Source organism: Triplophysa dalaica, chromosome 15, assembly GCF_015846415.1.
Source record: "Triplophysa dalaica isolate WHDGS20190420 chromosome 15, ASM1584641v1, whole genome shotgun sequence".
Taxonomy (NCBI): domain Eukaryota; kingdom Metazoa; phylum Chordata; class Actinopteri; order Cypriniformes; family Nemacheilidae; genus Triplophysa; species Triplophysa dalaica.
The window spans coordinates 3,764,451-3,791,569 of NC_079556.1; the positions used below are offsets into that span (position 1 = coordinate 3,764,451).

The following is a 27,119-nucleotide window of genomic DNA, read 5'->3' on the forward strand; positions in this document are numbered from 1 at the left end:
GAAAAACATTAGAAGTCTGGACTGCTGTGGATGGGAAACGGATGTGAGATTTATTAGATCGACGTTTTAAATTAAACTTCCCAAGAAAGGTGCGGGCGTGAAATCTCTCTGTTGTCCTCTGCCGGCTTGGGGATAGTGTCATTGACTTTTATTCGCATGCGACATCCTGGTAAGCAGATATGAATATGAAAGAAAGGCCGCGGTGCATCCCAGATTCACGCAAATTGGATGTAATGTCGTATGAGATTTACGGCTTGGTGCTTCTGTTAACACAATTGGATCAGTGCTTTGGCAAGTCTGTTATGTCCGTATTCTCAGACAAGAGAAGCTAGATTGAACTGAATGGCATTGTGTGAGTGTGTGTGAAAAGGGACAGAAGAAAACAGTAGTGCATTGAAGCCCAGGGCATTTGAATTGGGATGAAAGTAGGTTAACCAGAGGGGATAAATTACCAGCATGTGGAATGGATGAGAGACTATAGAGACCGTGTGAATGGATCCCTCTCTCTCACCTTGACTCCTAATGAGACACATGCCGGAGTGCAGCAAGATTCCTCTGGGTCTCCTCTTACAAGTCGTCTTATCCAGGACTTTTGGAGAAAGTTCGACATCGTTCGAAAGGAAAAATAGAATAACATTTATGAAGTCAGTAATGAGATTAAATGTTCAGCAAATTGAGACTTGATAAACACTTGGGACCATCATAGTGACTGTTGTACGGCAGGGCAGACGGCTGCTGTCCCTGGCAACAGCGAGAGATGGCACAGGCGTCACTGTTATGCAATGTGCTAAAGCAGACAGTCGAGACAGTGAGTGGTTTCATTAAGGCCTCATAGAGCTCAGCAGGGGTCTGTGCCATTTCACGTATCACCCCGCTGTTGCTAAAAATAAAGCTTTCACTCACGGATGTGGTGGTGACTTGAAATGTTGTTTTGTGTTTTACCTTCTTCTTCTCTCCTCTATCAGGGTTCCTGGGAAAAGGTCCCTGGCTTTTTCCAAGCATGACGGGTTGACAGGAGCTTGTGATCACACATCTCTGTCTGAAACCTCAGTGATCAGATAGCGCTGTTTTGGGAACAAGGAATCAGATAATTGCTCTAGATCTAAGGGTAAGATCAAATATAGAAGCTTGGTTCATTTAAAGATAAATTAAAATGCAAGGTCGTGAAAAAATGTTGAGGGGGCAACATTTACCTGCTTTAACACTAACCAAACGATAGTTATGTAAAATATTGTACTCAATCCTCCATGAAAACATTTAAAACACTTTTGTGTGGTTTGTTCATGTTGCTCTTGAATCTGTTGATATCCACTTTAATCAAGGAGAGGCGATGCAAGATCTTTGGCGCCCCCTGTAGGAGAGATGAATGTTTTACAACGATCTGTTTTATTCTTCACACTCTGCTTCCAGAGTAATCAAAGTTATTCGTTTGATCTTTTTTTTTTTTATTTGAGACATTTTGTATAAGCAAATACATTTTAGAAGACATTAGACACCCGATCCGAAACACAAATACATAACAAAAGCCATATGTTTTATCCAACAGATGGCGCAACATGTGTGCGACAATGCGTCGATGAAAAGTTAATTGCGTAATGTATGTAAATTCATTACACCCGTTTTTAGCCCATTACTAAGTTCTGCTGTAAAAACGATTTAAAGAATTCCGTCAGGTTTAATGCCCCATTACTTATATTAATTTAATTTTTGATGGCTCATAGAAATATGTTTAAATTGTTTAGAATTTAGAAAAAAACGTTTTGGAGCACAAAGAAAACTTCCTTTCAACAGTCACAGCATTATTATCACATATGGCGATTTTTTCCTCCGATGCCCCACCTCGTTCGTGTTTGATTGGACATTTGAAGCAGCGTAGCTATATTTGTCCAATCAGATGCGACTAAGGTGGAGCGTCGTGCAGCGCTGCTTCGGACGTCCAATCAAGTGCGAGCAAGGTGTGACACAGGAGCAGTTTCACCGGGAGCGAGTGAGAGACACAACAATCCGCTTAACCTCAAACAACACGATATCGGTATGTAAATATTCCCATGCACTTGTTTCCTCTATGCTCGCGAGGTTTAATGGAGTATTATCCTTCTAATTGGCGAAAGACTTTGGAAATGTATTTAGACTTACATGTATTGAGATTTTAATGTTTAAGTTACATAAGTTGTGAAGCAACAGGTTGTTGGAAGCGCGCGTGTGCTTTGTTTACATTGATAGCAGTGTTTGCCTTATACGTGGCAAAACATTTACAAAGTTATTAATATCATAGATTACAGACACGCATTATGTTTTCTGGTGATGTAGATTTGTTGGTGTGTGATTTCTAGTTGTTTGAGTGTAAGTGCCTTTATTCGGTTGACCTTAGAGCACACCAAATTGTTACAAAGCAACAATGCTTGAGCAACAAATCAAAGTGAATATAATAATATTTCCTTTCGAGTCACGAGTCTTATTTCCTATTGCTAAGTGATCAAAATGTAAAGTAAACTTGACCCACCCTCATGCACACTTGCTGTAGGAAGCTCTCGCTGTTTTGTATATTCAAACTTTAACCTTTTAAACTTCTGAGGTGTTTTTAAACACAGAAATGTTGGCCATTGAAACCACGATTTATACCGTGAAATGATTTATATTGATGCATTTAGCAGACGCTTTATTCAAAGCGACTTATATTGCAATTTCCTATACATTTTGTTTCTAAGTATGTGCGATCCCCTGGGATCGAACCCACGACCTTGGCGTTGTTGGCGCCATGCTCTTACCACTGAGTTAGAGGAAATTGTCCTTATTGTTGTAGTAGCTATGGTACTTTTGCAAAAACTATGGTTACTGTAGTACAAAACTATGTTTTTTAAAGGTGAACTGTGTAAGTAACAGAGACCACTATTGGCGCAGTTGGAAAATGCAACCTAAAGCTCCGCCACCATCCTCTCCCTTCTATTAGAGTAGCTACGGTTGCCGTCACAGGACAAAAGGGTTCAATAAATGATAGCGGCCACTATCGGTGGTGTTGATAATTGCAATCTACATCTCACAGGCGAACAACACACTGAAGTTACGGACACAGGACAGAGATGTCGTCGTCTGAGACAGCAGAGAGTAACCTTTGCAAATCAAGTGACGAGGTTTATTTACAAAGAAAAACAAATTAATTAAATTGACTTAATTCATTATTTACTCTAATCGTTATAGTGAAAATTATTGTTACTTGTATAACATTGTGTCAGTGATGTATTCGCTTATTTTGCATAGCATGTTTTGGCACGGTAACTTGGTTCGTAACATACAGCCTATTTAAACCGCTTGCTAATGCTAAAGTAAGGCATCACCCCAATTGATCAATTGTATCTTCTCAAATCTTCGTTGACACTGTATTACTGATAAACTATGCAACGTGGAAGTTTGGATTTTATCCTATCAATTATTAAATTACACATTTGTATGCACAGAAGCTAAGCAGTATTATAATATAATTTACACCCGATGTATGCAAATTATGATTGTAAAAATGATTTCTAACTTGATTTGCACACGGCCATGCAAAAAGGAATAATAGTACAATAACAAAGTGCTAAAAACAAGAAAAACTCACTTGATGCTCATCTATTAGCTAAAGCTATCAAACAAACACTTCACTTATATAGCGGAAATTAGACAAACTTACCGGTCCAGAAGAAAGCTGGCAACTTCGGCGTCGCTTAGCGAACCCTTTTCCTGCTTCAGTGCCCTCCATTTGGGAAAAGCCATGCCGATGTTTATTCGGGTTTTCTGCCGTTTTTTGTCTCGACTTCGCCTTGCTGCGTCGTATTTTCTCTTTTTTGAACGAACAGATTGACGCTCTAACGGCTCTTGTGCGGAGTATGTGTGGTCCGCCATTAGCGCAAATTTTGCTTCTTACTGCAACAAAGAACCGTTTATATTTCTACTAAAAAACACGACAAGTAAATGCTGTTATTGTTCTTCCTCTTCTTCTGCTAATCCTTCTATGTAGTCGCTTTGAAGCTGCCCCAAAAAACAGCCGAAGAAGAAGAACATATTCTCGCGCATCCTTCGTTTTACGAAACGCGCTCAGTTTGTCCGTGTAGTGCTACTATAGAAACATGGCTGTGCACATTAATAAATTACATGTAAGGGTGTGCCCGCGGTGTATATACATAAAATGGCTCATTGTAAGGTAATATAAAGATTTCGTTTCATTTTGTAAGGTATTTCTTCACCACTCACAACATAGTTTTGTATTATATATTACATTTAGGTGAATAAATCCTTCAAAATCCTACACATTGTACCTTTAAATGTGCCAACAAGCTGCTGTCAACCGCATGAACCTGAAACTGCGAATATTGTGATAGATTATTGTTGTTTTGTATTAGTTTGTGGACAACATGTTTTCTATTGCTGTGTCACTGCCAGAACTGGGCTGTTACAGTTTGCTCTATGCTGATACTCATGTGTGTATATATATATATATATATATATATATATATATATATATATATATATACATGCATACATATATATTCATATGTCTGTGTGTATACAGATTCATTTTTCTGTTCATTTTAAGAAGGCTCACTATTGTTCCCTTATCATATCAGACCTTTGTCAGGTTTTGGTGTTCCCCTGGGGACAATGTCAGACACTTTCTTCCAATAAGAACAAGGATTGCAAACACTTCCACCTTTCCATGTAAACATATCTTTATTTACTTAAAGGGGTGATGTTTTAATGTAAAGGTTTGCTTTTGGCAGCCCTGCCTCTGCATTTTATTTGAACTTATTTGGTACCAACATGTGTGAAATGAAAGAGAATTCGTAGCACATTCACTGACCTGTCAACATATAGGTCAACACTGTGTTGATCTTCATACACAGCAGCGGCAGATTCTCTAAACCACATGGTACAGGCCTCCAGGAGGAATTGTCCCTCATAGGCTTTATTCATCTGTCAGAGTAGGAGTGATCGACCCCTTTACCTGTTTTCAGTTACAGATATTTTTTTTACTTGCTCTACTTGTTTTGGATCTGGCGGGTCTCTCTTTCAAGATTGAGCTCAGTGGGGTTTTAAGGTGGAGCGTCTCTTGAGATCGTGGTGTTATTCGTGTGAGCTTCGCTGCTCTGTAAACAGTGTTTCTGTGAACTATGAAGCGGAGCATGTTTGAGAGGGAGGGGGTGCAGGGTTTTTATTAAAACTGGAATAGTCTTTGTTGGGTGGAGGTCTCGAGACACTCCCTCAATAGCCCAGTAAGCCCCCTTCATGAGATGAAGCCTTTAGGGTGAGGTTTCTCCTGCTGGGTACATTCCAAGCTCTGGACCAAAGCAGATCATAGTAAAAGACCACCTGCCAAGGTACCAGTGCAGGTGGCAGAGCTGTGCACCATTTGGCTTCACGCTGGCTCCTTAAAGCTTCTGGTCTTAAAATAGCAACAACTTGGTGGGAATAAGACTGATTCACAGCAAAACTTGGCGCTTCTAGTATAAGCAATACTGTTGACTGTATTGTATTGATCCTTCAGGTAAACACCCAGTTTCTGTTTGCTGTTTTGCAAAGCTAGTTTAACCACTTTGTTTTCCAGTGTTCCCCTGATTTGATTAAAGATTGTCAATCACAAGTTGATTTCTGTGATTTGTTTTATGTCATTTAAATAATGTCTTCCAGTGACATTGATTTTTAGTGTTGTAAAGAGACACTCAACTCATGACTCATACGGTAAATTATGTTGGTTGTTATCTCAAATTGTAAATGTTTTGGAAACAAATCTGTTTTTTACATGTAAGCTTTATCAACATTTTTGTTCAAAATATTGTGATAATATTGTATTGTGATATTGTAAAGAAAATAAAAAAATAACTCATATAAAAGATTCATTTCCAAAGGATTACCTTTTATTTGTTATGGAATTGGCAACTTTTAAAGGTTGAATTGAAATGTATGTTCAAAATGATACAAATTCAATGGGCCTTTGACTAAAAAAAGCCATTTGGTGAATTGTAATAATACATATTAGGAAATGAATTAGGAATGCTTAATACTAGGAGAGAACTTGAAATCAGTAAAAGCACAAAACAAAACATTAAAGGCAGGATAACATGCTATGTTATGCATTCTGACTTCTTTACAATGCTAAAAGTGCTAGCTTCTCATGCTTAGCATGGTCAACTTGTTAAAAAATGAGTTGAACGTATGACGTAGTATTTCTGTGCTTGATACACTCCCCCAGCACTCTAACTTGTTTTAGAAAAGTTTTCTTATAAGTCTGGATAACTGTTTTATAACAGGGATCCTAATCCTTTTATTGGGCAATTCTCCCGGAAAAGCACGCCCACGGCAAGGCGAAAGAAATAGCCCGCCCATGCACTAACCGACGAGCGATAGAAAGACCGCTTATCAAGATTGGCTATGCTGCGTCAAGATTGGCTGAGCTGTGGGCCTGCTGCTTCAGCTCGTTACTCTTGCAATAGTGAGAGATGTTGAGGTGTGTTTGTTTGTTCACGGCCTATCAGTGGATGGATATTATATAAAAGCTGGATTTGAAGACCAATTGAATCTGATAGATGGTTCTGTTCCATTGCTAAAACATGCCGGATATGAAATGCATTAGGTAAATCAAACTAAGTCATGTGTCTGTGTTTTGTTGAGAATCGGCACGTACGTGCAATGCATAATGCAAACAACATAAAGAGGTACTGCAATAATGAATTGTGTGCTTGTGCTGTAGTTCCGTCTCTTTGAAGATACAACGTATGCAACTCTGTATAGGTACTCAATATTAATATGAGATTGGCAGAAACTGCGTGTGTTTTCCCATCTTTAAATATCATCACTGTCCTTACAAACCCTTGGATGTCCAAATTTCAGGAAATGTGAAAAACTAAAAATCTTTTTAGTTGTTTAAAAACTGTGTTGTTAAAGGTGACAAGAACTTTTTAGTAATTTTTATTCCTGCGATATTTTGTAAACTCAGTGACAAACATAAAGGGGGACTCATAATAATGATTTATGACAAAAATAAAAATCACAAAATATGATGATACAGAAGGACACCACGGGTCATGTAGGCTGCTCAACCAATGGCATTAAAAGTATTTTAAAAATCACATATGTATCATAATTTTTTGTACTGCAATATATTATGCAATGGTATCTCTTTACCACTTTACAGGTCTTAATAGCTTAAATTCAAACAATTAAGAAAGCTGTTTTACATGGTTTGTCCTGCCTGTTATAAATCTTTGACTGTGTGGACCGTTACCACCACATGTTCTTGTGGTCCAGTTGTGGTATAGCACAACTGCACAGGAGATGATAGCAATCTCTGCACTTCTGAACCTGGATGCACAACCCGACCTATTTCTCCCTCAGTGCGAAACATTGTGTTGTGTGTTTACTTCTAGCCACCTGTTTTGGTTTGTAAAACATACACACAGACAGGCACTGTGTTAGGCTAACTGTGAGCACCGACGGAAGCAAACTATGTACTGCCTGAGTGCACGGTTGTATGGCCATCTCTACGTTATCATGAGCTCGTGAGAGAGTGGTTTTAGACAGTGGGAGAAATCCACACACCAGCTCTGCCAAAGAGTGCCTACTGATATAGTAGACATGTCTTGCGGACGCCTGCATGCACTGCTGACATCACTGACAGAGTGCTAAAGCCCAAGTCTGTTGGAGTCTGAAATGGAAGAGAGATTTTCTAAAAGAGTTTGCAGCTGAAGACATTGGTGGTGCTTTGAAATTCAAAGTTGGAGGTTTTGAATCTGAACACAGGGCTCTAGACCAAGACTGAAATGAGCATATCGCACTGATAAACTAACCATTGTTGTTCAATAACCAATGGGTGTCCTGTGAAATGCTGAATGAATTGGCCAGTTTGAGGGGGATATCTTTGTTTGTTGAGAAATAGGGGGCCGATGAAGGGAAACGCTGGATTGTGAATGCAAAAGAGAGATTCACCAGAACAAAACATGTTACGGAATTGGCCTCAGTTTACCAGATCATTCAGCACGTCAGAGTGTGTTTCCTTTATACGAGTGTGTTTCCTGCAGGGTTTTGATTAAGTGATGGGAAAATTGTTATCACATTGGTCACCCAACTTTTGTCATTGTAATTTCTCATCTGTGACCATTGAAGGGTGTCAGTCAATGTCAGGTATTGTTGGTCACATTGACATTTATAAAAGATTTGGGTGCATCTTTTAAGCTTTTAGTCTCTTTGCATTGCGTTTGGGTTGTATAAGTTGGAGGTGTGTATGATGTTGGAATTAGCCAAGTGCTACTGAACTGTACTGTTATAAATGCTTTTCCGTTGTCAGACATATATCAGAGTGCATTCCTGTGGTTTGTAGGGCTCTGTTTGGGGCATATTGTTTTTTAAAGTGCAGTCAAAAACTGTGTTACTCTTGTCTTGTCACATGAATAGGTCCCATTTGTTTAGGTAATTCAAACAGTTTTCGTTATTGGTCTTCTTTCTCTTTTATTTTCCTGTAGCTGTTCATCAAGATATTTAAAGAATGCGATTTTTGTGTCCATACAATGGAAGTCAATGGAAGCCAGTGTTGTTTGGTTACCAAAATTTGTTAAATTATCTTATATATTTTGCAAAAGAAAGTAAGTCATGCACATTTGACACAAAGGTGAATACATGATGAAAGAATTTTCATTTTTGTGCGAACTATCCTTTTAAGTAGATCATAAGATGTATTTGCAATACTAATTTTGTCCGGCATAAAGTTAACCAGTGTTGTGAATATGGCAATTCTTTAAATATATTAATGCTATCTGAAACTAAATGGCAGTTTGAAGATTTCTTTTGAGCTATTTAGAACAAATCACATATTCCAAATATGTTTAATATATTAAAAAAGAAAGAAATTTAAGATTTAATTTGGTTATGTGTGCTTCAGGCTTTATAAGGATGTAATTGTTGGTTTATGTTTCTTAGGATTTCTAGGTGGACATGGCGTCCAGGGTTTTGGGGGAGTGAGACGAATTCCTCAAGAAGAGACATCTCATGGCTGCTACAACCGGTAGCGCATCTGGAACTCCAAGACCAGGCTGGGTGGCTTTTTCCGATGAAGAGTCACAGGCAGGTTTGTATGTACCAAGAGGAAGATGAAATCTATCCTCACTTATAGGTTATCTTGTTTTCAAACACAAGCCAGGTTTCCTTCTTTACCCAGTTCAGACAGAACATCTATGTTATTCCTGTAGCTGGAAGAGTTCTAACAACATCAAGTTCATGGGTTCAGTTCCCAGGGAACAAAATCTATACCAGATAAAGTACACATATTACATCTACTGTTAGCTGTAAAAAAAAAAAACATATGTTAAACAAATAACAGTGAATAGGCATTAGCTTTCCTGTAGCTCAGTGGTAAGAGCATTGCGTTAACAAAGCAAGTTTGTGGGTTCGATCCCAGGGGATTGCAAATGTCTATGTAAAATGTATAGGATAATGCAATGTAAGTCGCTTTGGATAAAAGCGTCTGCCAAATGCCTAAATGTAAATGTAAATATGAAGCTTAGTTTTTCTTACTGAAAATTTCAAGCATTTTGCTCATCACTATTAGTAAATCGGATGGAAATTGAAGCTGGTTTAGTTGAATATTAGTTCATCCTGCTTTGTCTGGGTTTGCCATGCGAGTGTGCCTTTAGATCTATCTGCGAGATTCTTGGGTCCTGAAGTCATAGCTCCATAGCGATTACAGCGGGAACCGTCCACACATCTCGCACCCAGCTAGATTTAACATTTAGCTGTGACCTTTTTGTACTCACAAGAGACTGTATTTCTCAAACTTTGTGTTACTTCTGGTGCCTAGATGAGGACAGCCTCCAGCCCTCCTTTGACCAGGCTGTGATGGACTCCTCTTGGGAGGAAGGACCTTTTGTGTCAGCTCAGAAGCCAGAGAATTTGACTTCCTGGGTCCATTTTGATGACAAATCATGGTCACAGTCTCCTCCTCCGCCTACACAGGTAAAAGGTACGAGGATTGCATAAGTATGTTTCTTTCAAGTGACATGAAATGTGGAGTTGCCATGGAGTTAAAGAAATGTATTAAGTTTACACGTTTATTAATTTACATGATGAAAAACTGATTTTTTTCTTTGGGGTTTTGAAAAGTTTCAAGTGGACACGAAAACGCTATCAAAATGATCTACATTCACATGGAACCGTTTCATGCTCGCGATGTTAGCATTTTCAGAAATTGTGTCTCACACAGAGACGATAGCGGCGCCTTTTTTCAAAAACGTGCACTATGAGACCTGTTATCAAATTTATGAGTTTTCAGTCCCATAAAAGGGATAAAAAGGTTTAAGTTTCAGATGAAATCGACATTGTGTAAACAGCCCTCTAATCTGTTATTGCATGCTAAAAAGGAATTCAACTTAATAGAGGTAATAAACAACATGCCGTAAATACTGACATGAAGTAATTGAACCTTAAATATTCCTGTAAACTGTTGACCTCTTGATCATTTATTTTATTGTTTTGATGTGACATTATAACTCTTAAATATTTTCAAAATAATAGTCATGATAATTCCACCGTTTCATAATAAGATGTAGTCCAAACCTGTAATAAGGATGACAGATGCTGTCTCAACCACTGAATAAGTAGTAATTTACTTACAGCAGGGCTACACTTATTACCAGACAGCCTTGAGAAATCTAGTGCAATGCCTCAAGAGCTCCATGATGTTAGCTTCGTGGACTTAAACTTGCAACCTTGTCTTTACAGACACTGAGGTATTAACCATTACAAAACACCCATTTCATCAAGGAAACAGAGTTTGAGGGGGATACAGTTGACTCAGTTGGGTTGGGCTGATTGGAACCGTGTCATTTCCTTCATGCCATGATGCTTGGTCTAGTCTTGTCTGTCTGTCTATTTTATCTCTGTCTCTCTCGCCGAACACACATGCATGCACACGCTAAATCAACCACCCTCCCCACTCATGTCAAACCCGGTTGCTTTGTCAGTAACACTTTCCCAGGAAATCTCTTATGAGAGACTCAAGTTCAGTGGCATTCAAATGACCAAACCCTTCTAATCGAAGCCATAAGCAGTTTTCTTCTCATCTGTTGCTGTCCTGTCTTAGGATGAAGTCAAGGGTGCAGTCAGTCTGTCATTCCTTCATAAGAGATCAGCACTGGGTTTGTTCATGTACCATTTATTTTCTCCTATTACAGACGCTGTCTAACATATGATTACAGCTTTAGTGCCATGTGTGGTCTAGATGGGGAATAATGTGCTGTGTCAGAAGCTGGGTTTATGTTCAATTATTACTTGTTTGAACTTTGCTTATAAATATCACTTAGAATCGCCATGAAAACAGTGGTCAGTCTTTAATGCAAATGTTTCCATCATGTGTTTTATTTAAAAATGACTTGTACATCAAAGCATCAAGCCATCTGAAGTTTTGTGCGGTGAGGTCACTGGTTTGGGAAGCTTTCAGGATAAGGCGGAGTAATCCCAGATGAATATTTTAGTTTCTCAAAGTTTTAGAGTACTCTTTAAATCTTCAAAAGTCCTTTAGATTTCTCTTTACTTGCAACACTGAAGTATGAAAATATAGATTTCGCCTTATTTTATACAATGCGCTAAATCAATAAATAAGAAAATAATTTGGGTTACAGAAGTATTTCAGGTCAAACGGTAACTATAGTGCACATATAGAAGCTTAACATTTACATTTATGCATTTGGCAGACGCTTTTATCCAAAGCGACTTACATTGCTTTATCCTATACATTTTACATAGCTATTTGCAATCCACTGGGATCGAACCCACAACCTTGCGTTGTTGACGCATGCTCTTACCACTAAGCTACAGGAAAGCTTAAAGGGACAGTTCTGATAAACACAGAGAAAGATTTTTGGAAGAATGCTTCCGAATAGTTGGAAATTGACAAAAATAGTCAGACAAATTCACAATGGTAATCAAAAGTGCCTAGAACGATTTTCTTTCTTACATTCTTCAAAATATCTTCTTTTGTGTTCAACAGAATAAAGACATTTCTTAAAGAAATTTTTCTACTATGGTTGTCAATAGTGGCCAAAAAGTGGCACAAGCATTCTTTCAAATATCTTTCTCTGTGTTCATCAGAACAAAGAAATGTAGTCAGATTTGCAACAATTTGAAAGTAAGAAAATGAAGACAAATTTATATTTTTGGGTGAATTGTCCCTTTAACAAGAAAGAGCGAAAAGCATCAAGTCGAAGCTATTTTTTGTTCAACATTTTACATAAATTCTTCAGGGTAAAAATAATGTTATTGTTAAGAAATCATGAGTTCCTCATCTTCAATTGTGGTAAGTAGAACAAAAATTTCATCATCAGTTTCTAGTAAGTATCATTGCTAGTTGTACAGTACATCCGCTCTGTACTGCTCACGCCAGCTTCTCGTGTGTGTTTTCATGTGACGTTTAGTCACAAGTCAAAGCTATGAGCCATTCAAAAGTTTTAATCTATTCATTGTCTTCCTCCAGAACCGCTCCCATCCGTCTTGCGGTCTTACACTTACTCCCAAAAAAAAAATCATTTGTTGTCTTAGGCCAGTGACAATTTATTGTTTTAGGGATGAACTTGATCTTTTGTTGGGTGGCGTGTCAGTAGTGATAAGACTTTGAGGTGTTGTGAAAGCCACCATTTACTTTGGCCACTGTTACTATGGTTACAGGCATTATTCATATGCTATTTCAAGCGTAAAGAGTGGTCTTACAGTAAATGCATTCCTGTACGCTGCTGTATGAAAAAGACAATGAGAACTCGCATTTACTTGCTACACTTCACTCAGTTTTAGTTCTCTTATAAGATAGGTCAGACTTTCTCATAACATCTTTCTGATAAATACTTAGTTTTTTTAAACCCCTGTAAAAAGAATTCTGCCTGGCAATGCGAAAGTTTCCAGACTGTATAATAAAACATCACAGGCTCCCGTGTGTATCTTAAAGACTTTAAGTGTGTCATCTGCTTGTACATTTTTCATGAACCTGAATCACAACATCATCTGTTGGGTATTACAGCATGCTCTCCGCATTGTTCTTCTACAGAGTAAATCATAACCCGAGTAATCTTTCCTCTGATAGCAGTTACAACGGTGCTAATGAAAATTATGGAGTCGGTTGATTTGATTGTTTGAGGAGGCTGGTACACATCAGTATGCAGAGCCATCGCTCCTCATCCTTGATGGTTAATCCTTTTACTAACGCACTTTTCCCCACTGTGAATATTTAATAGTGTTTCATTGTAATTCAATGATAACACCTGTTCATTAGTGACACGTGTTTATTCCCAAGCTCGCATACAGATGTTCAACGTGACTCGGGTTGGGTAATAAATGGATGTCAATGAGGAGTTTTTATTTCATTGCAGGTCCCAGACACAGCATTTGCTCTTCGGCCAGCTTCTGGAGCAACGTCCCTCCGTCAGAAAGCAGCTGGACCACCCAATCAGAGGAGCAGGGGTCCATGGGGGCGTCTTCCTGTGACCTGCCCTCTCTTAACGCAGAAGAGCCAGCCGGTCAAACACCTTCCGGCCCTCACTCTCCTGGTAAGCATCACACAGACTCTGTTTAGCCCTGGTATTAAAATTCATCAGGGTTGATTTGGTTTAAGGTGAACAGAGGTCAATACAGGTGCAAATGGGGTCCAAAACATTTTTGTGTTTGATTACCCACCACATCGGAGTAAAAATTTCAATTGCATTTGTGGTGTAGCGCGGATGCATGCCAGTGCATTTCAGACAGCAGAAGACCGACTTCTTGCCTGTCTATCACCAAAATTTGTTAGTCGCAGATTATCTAAAGATCATCCCGGGAATGGGATGAGTGTGTACACAAGAATTTACTTAAAATAAATCTTGAACTTGTGTCCTTTAATATTTGTAAACGCAAGCTCAGATAGGACTGAAGACTTTTTAGTACGTTTTTAGTAACCAGGAGAAAATTTCCTTCATCCTCTCTTGTCGTTCCAAACCTGTATGACTTTTGTTCTTCTAGAGAACCACAAAGAAGATATTTGGAAGTACGTTGGTAACCAAACAACACTGATCCCATTGACTTCCATTGTATGACACAAACCACCGAGACATTGTGTTCTGCAGAAGTTTTAGAGATTTCCAACTCGAGGGGGAAATAAAGGAATGACAGAATTAGATTTTTGTGTGAATAAACATTTTATTACCAGAGGAAAGGACCCGAAACTCGTCCGTGCTAGTTATAAACATGTATCTCTTTTAATCTGAACATCTGTAAGAGGGAGTCTATATCCTCCAACAGTAATTTAAGTCTGTCCCCTCGTGAGGAGACAGGAGGAAGTGAGAGGCGCACAGGAAATTTATCACGCACAGAATTATCCATCAATAAATCCCTTCCGTTGCTCAAAACATCCTCCGGTGGTCTCATGCAGGAACGTAGGCCGAATAAAAAGACGGCAGGTTTAGGAATAAATGATGGAGAAATCGGGACCGATAAATTCACGCGTCCGGTGACAGCTGCTGCTCAGACGATACCCTGCCTGCGTTGAATGATGGTGAGACGCGGTGCTGATTTAAAGCAGAAAGCTCTCTCTCACGCAGGTAATTTGCGGTGGAGCGGTTAGTGCTTTTACACGATCCATCTTGGGCCTCTCGCCTCAGCCCTTCAGCAATAGCTCACTCAGACCAGGGTTTCTATGGTGACAGGAGGGGGTGAGGTGCTTAAGATGGGTTTATTTATTAAAATGCCGCATGCTTCTTGTCTCCTGAGGGAAGATGATGTCACTGCAACAGAAATTTCACTAGAAGGAAATGCAAATGGCAATTATTAGTCAGAACTGATATTATACCAAACAAGTCAAAGGATTTGTAGTCATGGCAGACTTTTCAGGTTTCTCAGTCGTCTGTTAAAAAATGTTTCTGGTGGTGTGGGGTGAAAAATCTAGGATGGTTATTAAAGGGGTTCCAACCCATCAAGAGGACATGCTATTAGAAAGACATCTAAGTCACTCCAGATGGACAGCCCCTGTTACAAAAGTATTGTGACTTTGGATAAAAGCATCAGCCAATGAATAATTCATAGTGACTAGATTTGACATCTGAACAAAATGTATGTGAAGCTTGGCAGTGCAAAACGCTAGGGTTTCCTAAGCGGTTGCCATGGCATTGCTGTGTGGTTGCTAGGATATTGCTAAATGACATTTTACTGTCTAAAGTAAAAAAAGCCCACCTCCAAAACTCGGATATTTCGGGCGTTCTATACTGAACATCTATGGGAATTTTGTTTTAACCTTTTCATCCTCTGTCAGGATTTGTTTTTCAGATTTGTTCATATTGCTCTTACGGCATGAATAACAAAATGTTATGTCTTAGCACATATGTCTTAACACATATTACCGGAAGTTAATCGTGGACCACATACTATTTGTTTCTGTTGTTGCCGCTGAAACCCTCTATCATAATCAGACAGTAGTGAAGTAATTTTCCTAGTTTTCGAATATATATACTTTTAACTTTGGAAAAATGTAACCTTACTACATTGTAAAGCATAATATCATACTTTTCACTCCACCACATAGTAGACTTCAGAAATACAGTACATGTCTTTATTTACACATGCTGTGAATCAAGCGCGGTCACACTTGACTTTACGTTCCATTGACTTCCATTCATACGCATGTGAGTGCAACATACCAGATACGCAAGCCGGTCCGAAGATATTTTGCGTTTCTCTCCGTAGCAAAGTTTGGTGAACTCTGACCTGCAAATTCGCATCATTTCAGTCCAGGTCCTTGAGACCAATAGTAGATTTAAAATCACAGCCAGACCTCCGTACAGAAATGTAAAAGATGGAGGAATCGCTCCTGCCAATTTTAGCAGCACCATCCGTACAAATTTCGCATGCACAAGGTCTAGTTTGACCGCGGCATTAAAGTGAATTAAAAATATTTGAGCAAAAGGTAAAAGTCAGAATTGGATTTTTACTGGATTTTTTTTCCAAGGTAAAATCTGAAAGTACAGATATGTACTTAAGGAAAGTAAAAATACTTCACTACTGTGCACCTCCGGTAATAATTATTTTTACAAAATAATTATTTACATAATGCATGTTTTTATTTTACATTTGATTTATTTACAGTGCATTCACAACATTCTCATACAGAATTAAGCTTTTTTAACCAAAGCAGGGAGAAAAAAGTCAGACCCTGCGAAGAAAGGCCAGTGGGTAGGGTGCGTGTTGATGTGTACTTTGAGGGTGTTGAGGGTGTCGCACTGTTTGTTTAGGGCCCATCATGTGACCCGTGGGTGTTGAAACTCAATTGTTTTTTATGACCGGGTGTAAATGTTTGAGCAATTACTGATAATATGTACACATGGTCATTCTATAGACAGCTTGTCCATATTGCATACACCACATTATTCCCAGTTAATCTACTTTCATTATTATTGTTCTATGAATGGGATTTACGGCTTATATTTATGAATGAAGCACATACGTTACTGTTTCACATGAATGTGTCATTGTAAGCAGAGACTGCTATGAACACAGTGTGTTTATACAGCTGTATAGTGTAGAGCGTTGGAGAAGAGACTCTTTATGGAAGCTTTGTGTCAGGCGCATTTACAGGCACAGATGGTAAATGCTCTTTTTTTTTATCTGGATGCGCAGTGCATTTGATATACATTTTAATTTCCTTCTTACTCCGATAGAAGAATGCTGCCGTCCATAGAGATGCAATGTGTGTGTGCAATAAGAGGAAGAGAGAGTGCATGTGCATGTGAATGTGGTGTTTTCATATCCAGGGGAGCTGGCACAGGCGAGCATTGTCGTCCGTTTCAAATCTCTGTGGAGGACAACACACACAAACTGTAATCTCTGATCGACTGAGGTCAGAAGGCAGAGCAACAGCTTGTTTAAGAGCACGTCCTGCCAGGCTTCTCGTATCCGTCCTTACCTCTCATGACCTCTGACCCCTGCAAATGTTCTCGTAAAAACACCTGCAGCTGTCACTCTGTTTCAAGTTATAGGAAGGGTCTGCCTCTTCCAATCTGTCTTCTCACCAACATCTGTTGAACTTATCGCTGCAAACAGGATTGTTTAATAAGAAACTTCATCCTCAGTCCAGCCAAACTGCTAAAACGGTCATTCAGAAATCGGACTGGTTATCACAAGAACAAGATTCGACTTGATTTCATAATAAACGATCCATCGGCATGTTGAATCATGTAATTCCAAAGAAAAAACGTGCCGTCTCTTAGACCCCAAGGCTGTTGGATGATGTTTTGTTTGATAACATGAATGTATTGCTTTATACAAAAGTTCAATAAACTCAAGGTTACTAAATAATTAAAATGTCAGTACGTAGTAGAGCTTATCCTGGAATAATCCTCATTTAATGCTTTCGTTTTGTTCAGAAGGCGTCAGGAAAATAAAGGTCAGCTGAAGAAAGGATTGAGACATCTCAAAGCAGATCAGTGCAATGTAAACACAACCTGTCGACCATTTGTTTCTCCTCTTGGCTTTAATTCCCACAGATCCCAGTCAGGCTCAAGTGAAATAGTTGCGTGTGATATCTTCTCTTTTTAGGATGAATAATAAGGATACTCAAAGAACTGAATCACTGGTTTTACAGTCTAGACAAAGCCCTATTTGCAAAGTGATGAGGAGAGATGTGTGGTGGCAGGCAACTTTCTGACCTTGTTTTCCACCAGTCATATTTCAAAGAATGTCTTTCTGTCTTTGATGGTGTTGAGGTGTGGCACGGTTTCTGTAAAGACAGCTACATGTCAACGAGTTTGCTTTTGACGGGAAACAGGCAGACCAACAGGCATCTACATGTCTGTGCTTAGTTACGCGGGCCACTTCACGGCCAGAAAGGGTCATGTGACCAGCTGCTTAACGTGCGGGTCTGTAATGAAGCCTTGCAATTGCCGTCCCATCTGTTTCTTAGCACCTGGACCTTGAGTCTGTAGTACTGGTGAGTCTTTCTGTCTGCTTTAGACTTTAAAGCGCTTCAGATTTATATTTTTTAAGTTCTTTGTTTTGTAAAGACATGCAGACTAACAGGGTGAGTGCTTTGGTTTTCAAATAGCCAGACTTCCTCTTTACTGAATACATGACCGGGTTGGGGATCTTTAAATGCTGATTTAGCATGAAGCGCATCTTTCGATTCTAAGTTTCAATTCAGTTCCTTTAAAAAAAGGCACAATTTGTGTCTTTAGGGTCGATTACAGTGGCCTCTAGGGAGCCGATGAAAGAGAGGGAAGTGAGAACATTTTGTCCCACTTGGCATTGCTTATGTAGCGCGAGGATGAGTTCTAGTGCTGCGTCCATGCTGTGCTTTACTTCGGCACTGGAAGATTGACCAAATACCTGTAAGTTGATGCTTAGCAACTGGTTGTTTCTCTTCCTTTACAGATTTGTGATAGACAAAAAAGTGCTTTTATTAGGGTTTTGTCTTGTCTTGCACATCTAAACATCTTTACCATATTTAAACATAAATGGACCTAAAAATGCTAAATTGTGCAGGATAAACTTGTTAAAAAGATATCTTTTTTTTTCATGCTTTAATCGTTAACTTCGGATTCAACTCAACTAAAAACACACTATATGTCAATTCTCGTATGCTGCCTTATTTTTTCCCCGATGTAAATTTCACTTGAACTCCCTGACATTTTTGACATTTTTGCTGATGGTTACGATTTGCACATCACCCTCTGGTCGATTTGATGTAGCCCGCTTGTTAAAACATGAACAAACTTGCTTCAGAAGTACACAGAAGTTCGTAGGCATTTTTTTCTGAACTCCAAACAGTGCAGGAGTCTTTTAATCTCCTCTCTCCAGGGCTGATAAAATCCCAGTATTGAAGTCAAAGTCTCTTTATGTTTGCTTACGTGTATGCGCATATCTTGTGGGCACTTTGCAGGCGTGCATTGTAGTCTTTAATTAGATTCTGTCATAGTAACTGTTTCAGCTGTGACATGAGGCATTGATTTAACAGGGACAAGCCTTGTTAAACTAATATGAGGATTAAGTCATTGTATGCACAAACATAACACTAATTAGTCCGTTTTTTATAGCTCGTGGTTTATGATTTTTGATATGATTTGGAAATACTAAAAGTGGTTGTTTGTGCATAGCGTGCTCATTCTAGTTTTCAGCATGTGAGAAAGACCACTCACTGCTTTGTTGCATTGGCAGCAAAAGTAGGTCTGAGGTGGGGAATGCTGGTGCCTAGCAACAGGTAAAGACCGTCTGTCTCATTTGGCTGTCGAGAGCTGGAACGGCCAAGAGTTTCAGCTCGGTTTTAAACTAGTTTGAAAGCAAAGAGATTCATTAGTTTGAGTAGATAAACAATGTTGTTGCTTTTTTATATTCATTTTTCATCAGTTTTAGGTATATTCGGATAGCCACTCGCAAGTGAAATGTACAAACTGTTTTTGGCAACGGTATGAAAAAAAGAGTTTTGTCCTTGTGATTAAAAAGGTCCCTTGAAATGAATAAAATGTATGATGTCTTAGAAAATAGAATCTTGACAGTGCCACCGCCGTATGTGGGCATGTTGTGACTTAAAGAAACAATTAGTCATCTATCGTCTTCTTCCTGAAACTAGATCCTTTTCGCACAAATGCAAATATTACGTAACTCCTTGACTAGACAAACCTCGTGTGGTCTCATCTCAGTGCAGTTGTATCTGTATTGAATAAATGTACCCCTGTAGTTTTAGGTCTCAAATCTGATTGATGAGACGCATAGAATATCCAAAATACTTCTGACCTCACATTAGTTTTATTCTTTAAATTGTCTTATATTTGTCACATTGCATGGTAACTGTAAACAGCCTGCATTTAGGCTAATATACTACATTAGTTGATGGAGAATATGTTTATTGTGAATAATATCATTAATAATAAATTTAGCTGCTGTATGCGTTGTACATTAGTGCGTTTTATTTTATTGCTGTTTCCACCAATTTATGAAGCAACAAAGTAAATATGCATTACCATGATAAAATCGCAGTGTATCATGGCCTCTAGTGACTCATTTATTTATTTTAGTGCATAGAAGGACTGTAAATGTACAATGTGCAGGGTTATGAAATGTGATTGATTGGAATCTGCCTTCTTCCTGTTAATACCAATGTCTTTCAGTCGCCCCATGACAGTCTGACCATTGTGACTCTCATTACATCTGTGTTAAAAATAAACTCGCAGGCTACTGGAAAGATAAAGGAGATCTATTTTCATGTTTATGAGATTACAAAGACATTTACAGTAGGCCTAACACGTGTGTCTATTTTCTGGTAATATCATAATGCTTCTGTTAGAAAGTATGCATTATGATGAGCGATCGTCATATTTTTTTATTAATAGATTCCTCTGTGTGCCAAGAAGATGACGGAATGAACATGGAGCCTTTCAACTGGACAGCCAACAACCAACACACTAATGGCCAAGCATATGTCACCCCCAACCACTTTGCCAGCTGGGTCACATTCGATGACGATCAGGACTCTGCGTTCCAGCCTCCAGGGAGGCCGTCAACTATAAAACTAGACAACCTAAACAATTCTCCACTGCAGGATGCCAACAGCAACCTGATTTCCTCATCCTTTTCCAGTCGTGTGACAGAAAGACACATCCTGGACTTGACCCCTGATTGCACCAGTTCTGTCTTCGCTTACGATAACGCACTGTTGAACAAGAGCGGCCCTTACGACAAGAAGAATCCTTTCCTGGATGATGACTTTTCAAGCCTGCAACCCTCTTCTATTAACCCTTTCAGTGCCTTCTTTGACACAACCGAGCAGACTGCACCCCAGGTCATTGGTCTGTCCTCGGAGTCACCTGATGTCTCCGCATTTAGTTCGCCGTTTTTTGCGTTTCAGGACTGTAATGTCAGAAGAGACTCTAATTTGCTTGCGCACAAGGGAATAGATACTGAAGACGGTCTAGACCATCTAAGGAAAATATACATCTCTGACCCCGACCGTGATGGCAGTCCTACCCTACCAGACGATTCTGTGGAGGCGGAGGATTCAGTTGACTCCACCTACGAACCAGACCACTTGATTTCTAAGGAAGGCTGGCCCATGCTTCTGCGCATCCCCGAGAAGAAAAACATCATGTCGTCACGACACTGGGGACCCATTTTTGTCAGATTGACGAACAGCGGCCAGCTGCAACTTTTCTACGAGAAAGGCCTAGAAAAGCCCTTCAAAGAGTTCCAGCTGAACTCCCAGCATGAGATATCCGAACCCAAGCTCCAGAACTACGACGACAATGGCCGTGTTCATACTCTTAGCGTAGACCAAGTGGCTTACAAGGAGAAGAGGAAGATCCAGCCCAAGGTCAGCGTGGTTCATATGCCGGTGAGAGACCAAGTCGTAAAGCTTGGGACAGCAAACTACCGTGACTTCTTGAGCTTCCGTCATGCCCTCCAGGAGACGCTTGGGAGCCTCTCTGTGGATAAGAAGGAATGAGTTGGCCTTCAACATACACTGAGGAGGAGATCTATGTGGAGGTGAGAGATAACTTCTATGGAGTTCTGGCCAAAGGTGACAGTCGTATCCTGGAGCAGCTTGTTTTGACCCGTGTCAACATGTTAGCCTTTCTCAACGGCTCTCCACCTTGCAGTATCGGTCTCAATGATATCCAGGTCAAAGGTAAAGAAGTCGTTTCCCGGCACGACATCATTCCTAACACGACGTCTCGTTGGATTCAACTGCGGGATTGTCGACTTCATGAATGCGCGGACCAGTCGGAATTCGCAGAGTCCCGAGCCATTACGTTTTGCCCCCCTACCAGCCGTCGCTTTGAGCTTCTGCGTTTCCGCACGGCGTTCGCAGAAAAAAGCCTCCCGTTCACTCTCAGAACTGTTGCTAACATCAGGGGTGCCGAGGTTGAGGTTCAGTCCTGGTTAGTGATGTCGACGGGTTTCTCATCCAATCGGGATCCTTTAACATTGATACCATGTGAGAATGTCGCTATCCGTTACCCCATACCTGAAATTTGGGCGAAGAACTTTAGACGGGAGAGCGTGACGGGCGAGAAGTCACTGAAGGCTCGTTTCAATAAAGGAGCCAGCTTTGGTTCCACCAGTGCTTCGGGGGCGGAACCCGCTATGAGAGTCACACTCGGCACGGCAAAATACGAGCAAGCCTTCAAGTCTGTGGTGTGGAGGATTAGTCGACTACCAGACAAGAACTCAGGTGAGACATGTTTGCTGAAGTAAGAATTCAAGTTCCCTGTGTTGTGAAATGGTTTGAGATGGAAAGTAGTTTGGCTTTCCTATGCATGTATGTTTTACCTCAAGATTTATTCCGAGATATTTAAAGGGATAGTTCACCCAAACATGAAAATCTGTCTTCATTTACTCACCCTCATTTTATTGTGTAAAATTCTTTGTTCTGTTGTACACAATAAATATTTTTTGAAAATTGGGGAAAACTAAACAGTTCTGGGGCACTATTGATTACCATAGTAGTTTTCTTCCCTACTATGGAAGTCAATAGTGCCCCAGAACTGTTTATTACAAGCATTCTTTCAAATATCTTTCTTAGAAATTTACACAGGTTTGGAACAACTTAAGTTAATGATAACAGAGTATTCATTTTTAAATGAACTTTTCCTTTAATATATGTAACATTTAAAATTATATGTATCTGTTTATCTAACCAATGATGGACAAGACAAACATTATTAGGTGTCAGTATTTAAAAATGTAGTCTCTTTTTCATGTTTTTCTATGATTTTATGACAAGATTAGAGGCAGTAGAAGATTTTGACATAATGTACAAGTGTTGGTGTCGATAATGTAATTCTCACATTTAAACATCCCTCAATCACAATGTTTTGAAAACAAGTTTTTAATGCAGTTTTGAATTCCAAATCAAGTTCACCAGAGAAGAAATACTATTTTATTTTGTTTGTTGGTTTGCTGTTGTTATAGCATCTGCTTGTTCACGTGACCAGTGCTGGTTTTTGTCTGTAAATGGTAAATGGTAAAAGTGCTCTAGGGTGTCAATTGTCAGTGGCAGTCCATCAGCAGGGTTTCTCTCCCCCTGAATAAGTCTGATTGGTTAGATAAAGCTCTGGCTGTCAGGATCTGTTAATTCACAGGCTGTCCTTCTGACACACACTTAATGGTTCATTACAACCACTCTTTCCTCGAGCAGGACATTTTTGTTTAACATTCTGATGTCATAGTTAACGCTGCAATATGTAGTTTCTGCCTTGTTAGTAGCACCAATTGAAATTCCAAAATGAATAAATTCCTTTTGGACAACAAGATAGTCCTGTTCCTAAATTCACTTAACTAGTTAACTTGAGCCAATGGGGTTGCTCGAACAAACAATGAAATATGAAAGTACCAAAGAGTCACAATGTTTATATTAATGTTTATCAGATTAATTTATTCCACTCATAAATAGATTAAATTACCTCTGCACAATAAAATGAGAAGTCTTATAGTCGCTTAATTGGCGCGTGAATTCGCTTCATGGGAGGGGCTACTGCCAGGCGTCTCCAGTCTCATATATAAATCACTCGCGCTTAACGCTTCTTTGGCGTCTGGTGGAAACGTAGCATTAAAAAGAATTGATGTTATCAAGTTTATATACCCTGATATATGCTCTGTTTTCAATTGAATCGGAAGGTTATTTGTATTTCCTTTTAAATGTATAAATACATAAACGATCGAATGAACACATGACCCAACATTAAAAAGTTTTGTTTTTTGTAGCACTAGGGCATCCTCATACTTTCTTTTGCCGGTTGGAACTGGGATCAGACTGGGAGGTTCCACCTAAATTTGAATGTCTGGTGGAGGTTGAGTTTGATATGCCGTCTGCTTCCGCATCTAAAGCCACCGTACGCTCTCTGTCTGTGGGAGACAAGACTGACTTGAAGAAATGGATCACTTACAAATCACATTATGCCTATCAGGTACAGTATTTTCACAACTATACATTACCACTCATTCTCTGCAATAAGAGGTGAATGCAAACATGAACGGGGGTTTAATTAAACAGATACGTTATGAGGACAAAAAATATTGTGACACTTGAAGACTTCTGTGGTTACTCTGCGTAAGTTGACTATAGATTGTCAATGACGTTATACATTTACTCGAAATCACCTTATGAGCAGCTGCTTAAATGTAAAATAAAAAATGTAAAAACATTTGTGTTATTTCTTAGCAGAGTCCGCTTTGTGCATCCAACATCCAGACATTTCTAGGCATGAATGAGATGTTCAGCAATGGCCGCTGTGTTGCATGTTTAAACCCCCTGTCCTAATTTACATAATTGCATAGTGTTCATAAAAATAAACAAAGTAAACCCTCAAAATTACACTTTTAGAAACGAGACTAATTTAGAATCGGGGGATTCAGTGCCCTCCAGGATGTGTCCTCGACTGCTAAATGTCACATACCCTGTGACAAAGCCACCGAAAGACGAGTTGTAACCCTGAAGCAACCTGCTGCGTCAGCTGCCAGAACTTGTTTTCCCTACTGCATTCCAAACATGTCATTTAGGTGGCTTGAGCCGTATTCTACAAACATCTGTTCTCATTACCGTTCAGCAGCCACAGGGAACGATTCATCACCATGCAGAGGTGTACAACAAACAGCAGGGCAGCAGAGACAAGATGTAAAACTGCCCGTAGACTCTGTTTAGGAACGACAGAGAATCTGGCTGAAACAGCATCTTGCTGTATATGATAAATGTAGTGTAGCTGTGGGGTAGGTGTCAGGCAGCAGGTGAGGTCAGTCAGGATGAGTCCCCTGAAAATAGCGATGCCTGAAATCAGATGGTTTGTCTGTTTTGTTAGGATTGACTGCCTTCTTTTGGGGCTTGTTTGCTACTGCAACTACTCACGTGCTTCTCTTGTCCTGTAGGTGGCAGTGGAGTATAAGAATGAGAGCGTGTTGGACAGCCATCAGGACGAGACACCCGGGAAGTGTACTCAACAGTGAGAGAGTCTTTATTTTAAGAGGGCTTACAAGTTGCACTTTGATGACCGAGAGAAAGTTCAGTACCGCACTGAACCGTTTACATTTCTTTCCCATTTGGACTTTTTTGTAAAGATGTTAAAAATTAAATTGAGACTTATTCAGTGAGAATGGTATGTACAATGGAAAAACTCGACGCAGACCATAAAATAGATTAATGTTTCAAATACGTAACATATGAACTACTTCAGCAAGTCCTTATCAGAAATTTCATTTTTGAGACTTTGCTCAGCCCAGTCAATATCTTCTCGCAGTCATTCTGGGAAAATAACTATAATCATCTTTGCTTATTTTGATACTGTTTAAATTCTTTCTGTATATTTTGGACTAAGATATGAATAGTAATTTCTGAGAGTTGCCAGATTAATTTCCTTGTTATTTAACTTTGTACAGAGGATAAGGAGGTACTCCTAACAAACACATTTCAGAGCTTGTTTTAGCTGAATTAGAAGACACTAATAAGTAAATATCTTTTGGTCACTGATTTCTACTTTAATTATAAAGACTAGTGGGACAAAAACGTTGTTGTAATGCTGATTGCTTCGATTTGCATTGTTGAGTTTTAAATTCCATTTGCAGACATTTAAGAGCAACATAAACTTTTAATGTAAATATCATTTGCGTTCCGTTTTTTGTTTGTTTTTCTAACACACAACATGATTTTTATGATGCAGATGAGAGCCCATTGAAAGTTTTAAAGCAGGATACTGCTTCTCATGGATTTGATAGAGGTTTCATTAGGAATATATGATGAATTTCAGATAGCTTGTACTTTGCACGTTATAATGAGTTTAACTCGGTCAGTACATTTAACATGAGTTTAATGTTATATTTGATCCAAGGTAATTCAAAGTGCTTTACATAAAATGATTGACATAGGAAAAATAGAATTCATAATGCAGAAGACATATTTAAAAAGCAGATGGTTTAAAATTACAAATACATCTTTGGAGTTTAAAAGACAATATATTTAATGAAAAATATTATTATATGAAAAGAATAAAATCATAAGGAAGTAGAAATAGAAATGAAAGTGCAATCTACTGTAATTTTCTTTATGGTTAACAGTTTTCAAATAATTGCTTTCAGGTTTATGAAAAAGTTTTGTGTACTGCTTAATTTTAATTTTGTTTTCTGGTTAAAATGTTTTAACAAACTTAAATTTTATTAAATCAATGCAACGTGTTCTTGTCTCAAAATTATCTGTCAAACTTTAGTTAATCTTGATTTCAGGATGTTGTGATATTGTTATCAGAACATTTCAGAATAAGGCCGTGTCCACACTTGACTTCATTTTTGACATGGAAAAGTTGACAATAGCGCTTTTTTCATTTACGCTTGCAGCGTTGTGGTTAAAAATAGCAGCTGGTAATATTCAAAGATAAAATTTGGGCATGACAGTTTAGAGAGACAAACAGGATTCATATGATCACATATTTAAAAACTTCTAAACTAATTTCTCACTAGAAATCCAATTAGAAGTTATAGTAAGTGAAAATTAAACATAAATTTATACAAAACTATGCTCCAACGGATGTTTCGTCTGCCATTTTTTTTCCAGCTTGAGCCTTATTGACCAATCACATTCCTTGCATGTTGATTTGAAAACGACAGGTCTCCTTCATTGGTTAGCTGGGAAAAAGGTGATTTTGACGTAGGGCGTTTATTCAGAAAAGTTTAACTTTTTTCAACCTCATAAGACGCTCTGAACTGCAGAAAAAGACGCTGACGCTTAAAAAGGCTTTTTTTTAAACACAGTTTACTCCGTAGGATTATAATGTAAAACAGATGCTAGGAGCTTCAAAATGGAGTCAAGTGTGAACACGGCCTAAGACATTTTTGCAGTGTAACTGATTGATGTCAGGATTTTACTGATATCAGCAGGTTTGCCAGGTCTTTAAAACAAAACCAGCCCCAATGGTTAATCAAAACTATAGCCCATCGACAACAGTTGCCAAAACTCCAAAAATGCATAGTTTACTGTAAAAAAATTGGACTTGGTAAGCCTTGATGTCATAGATGTAAAAACCATATTTTTGTATTGATTGTACTGGTTTATCTTGTTCATGCACAGTGCTAATCAGGAGCAGTTGAAATAAAATTTATGTATTTTTTAAACAGAA

General features: G+C 38.9%; 1 protein-coding gene across 1 annotated transcript; it reads left to right on the top strand.

The window, feature by feature from the left end:
• The first annotated feature begins 1,967 nt into the window (after positions 1 to 1,967).
• On the top strand, positions 1,968 to 27,119 carry ston2 (stonin 2). Its single transcript, XM_056767801.1, is given in 8 exon segments — positions 1,968 to 2,032; positions 8,947 to 9,094; positions 9,824 to 9,985; positions 13,380 to 13,556; positions 20,355 to 21,460; positions 21,463 to 22,192; positions 23,725 to 23,927; positions 24,883 to 27,119. Coding segments are annotated over 7 exon segments (2,535 nt in total). The 5' UTR covers positions 1,968 to 2,032; positions 8,947 to 9,015; the 3' UTR covers positions 24,961 to 27,119.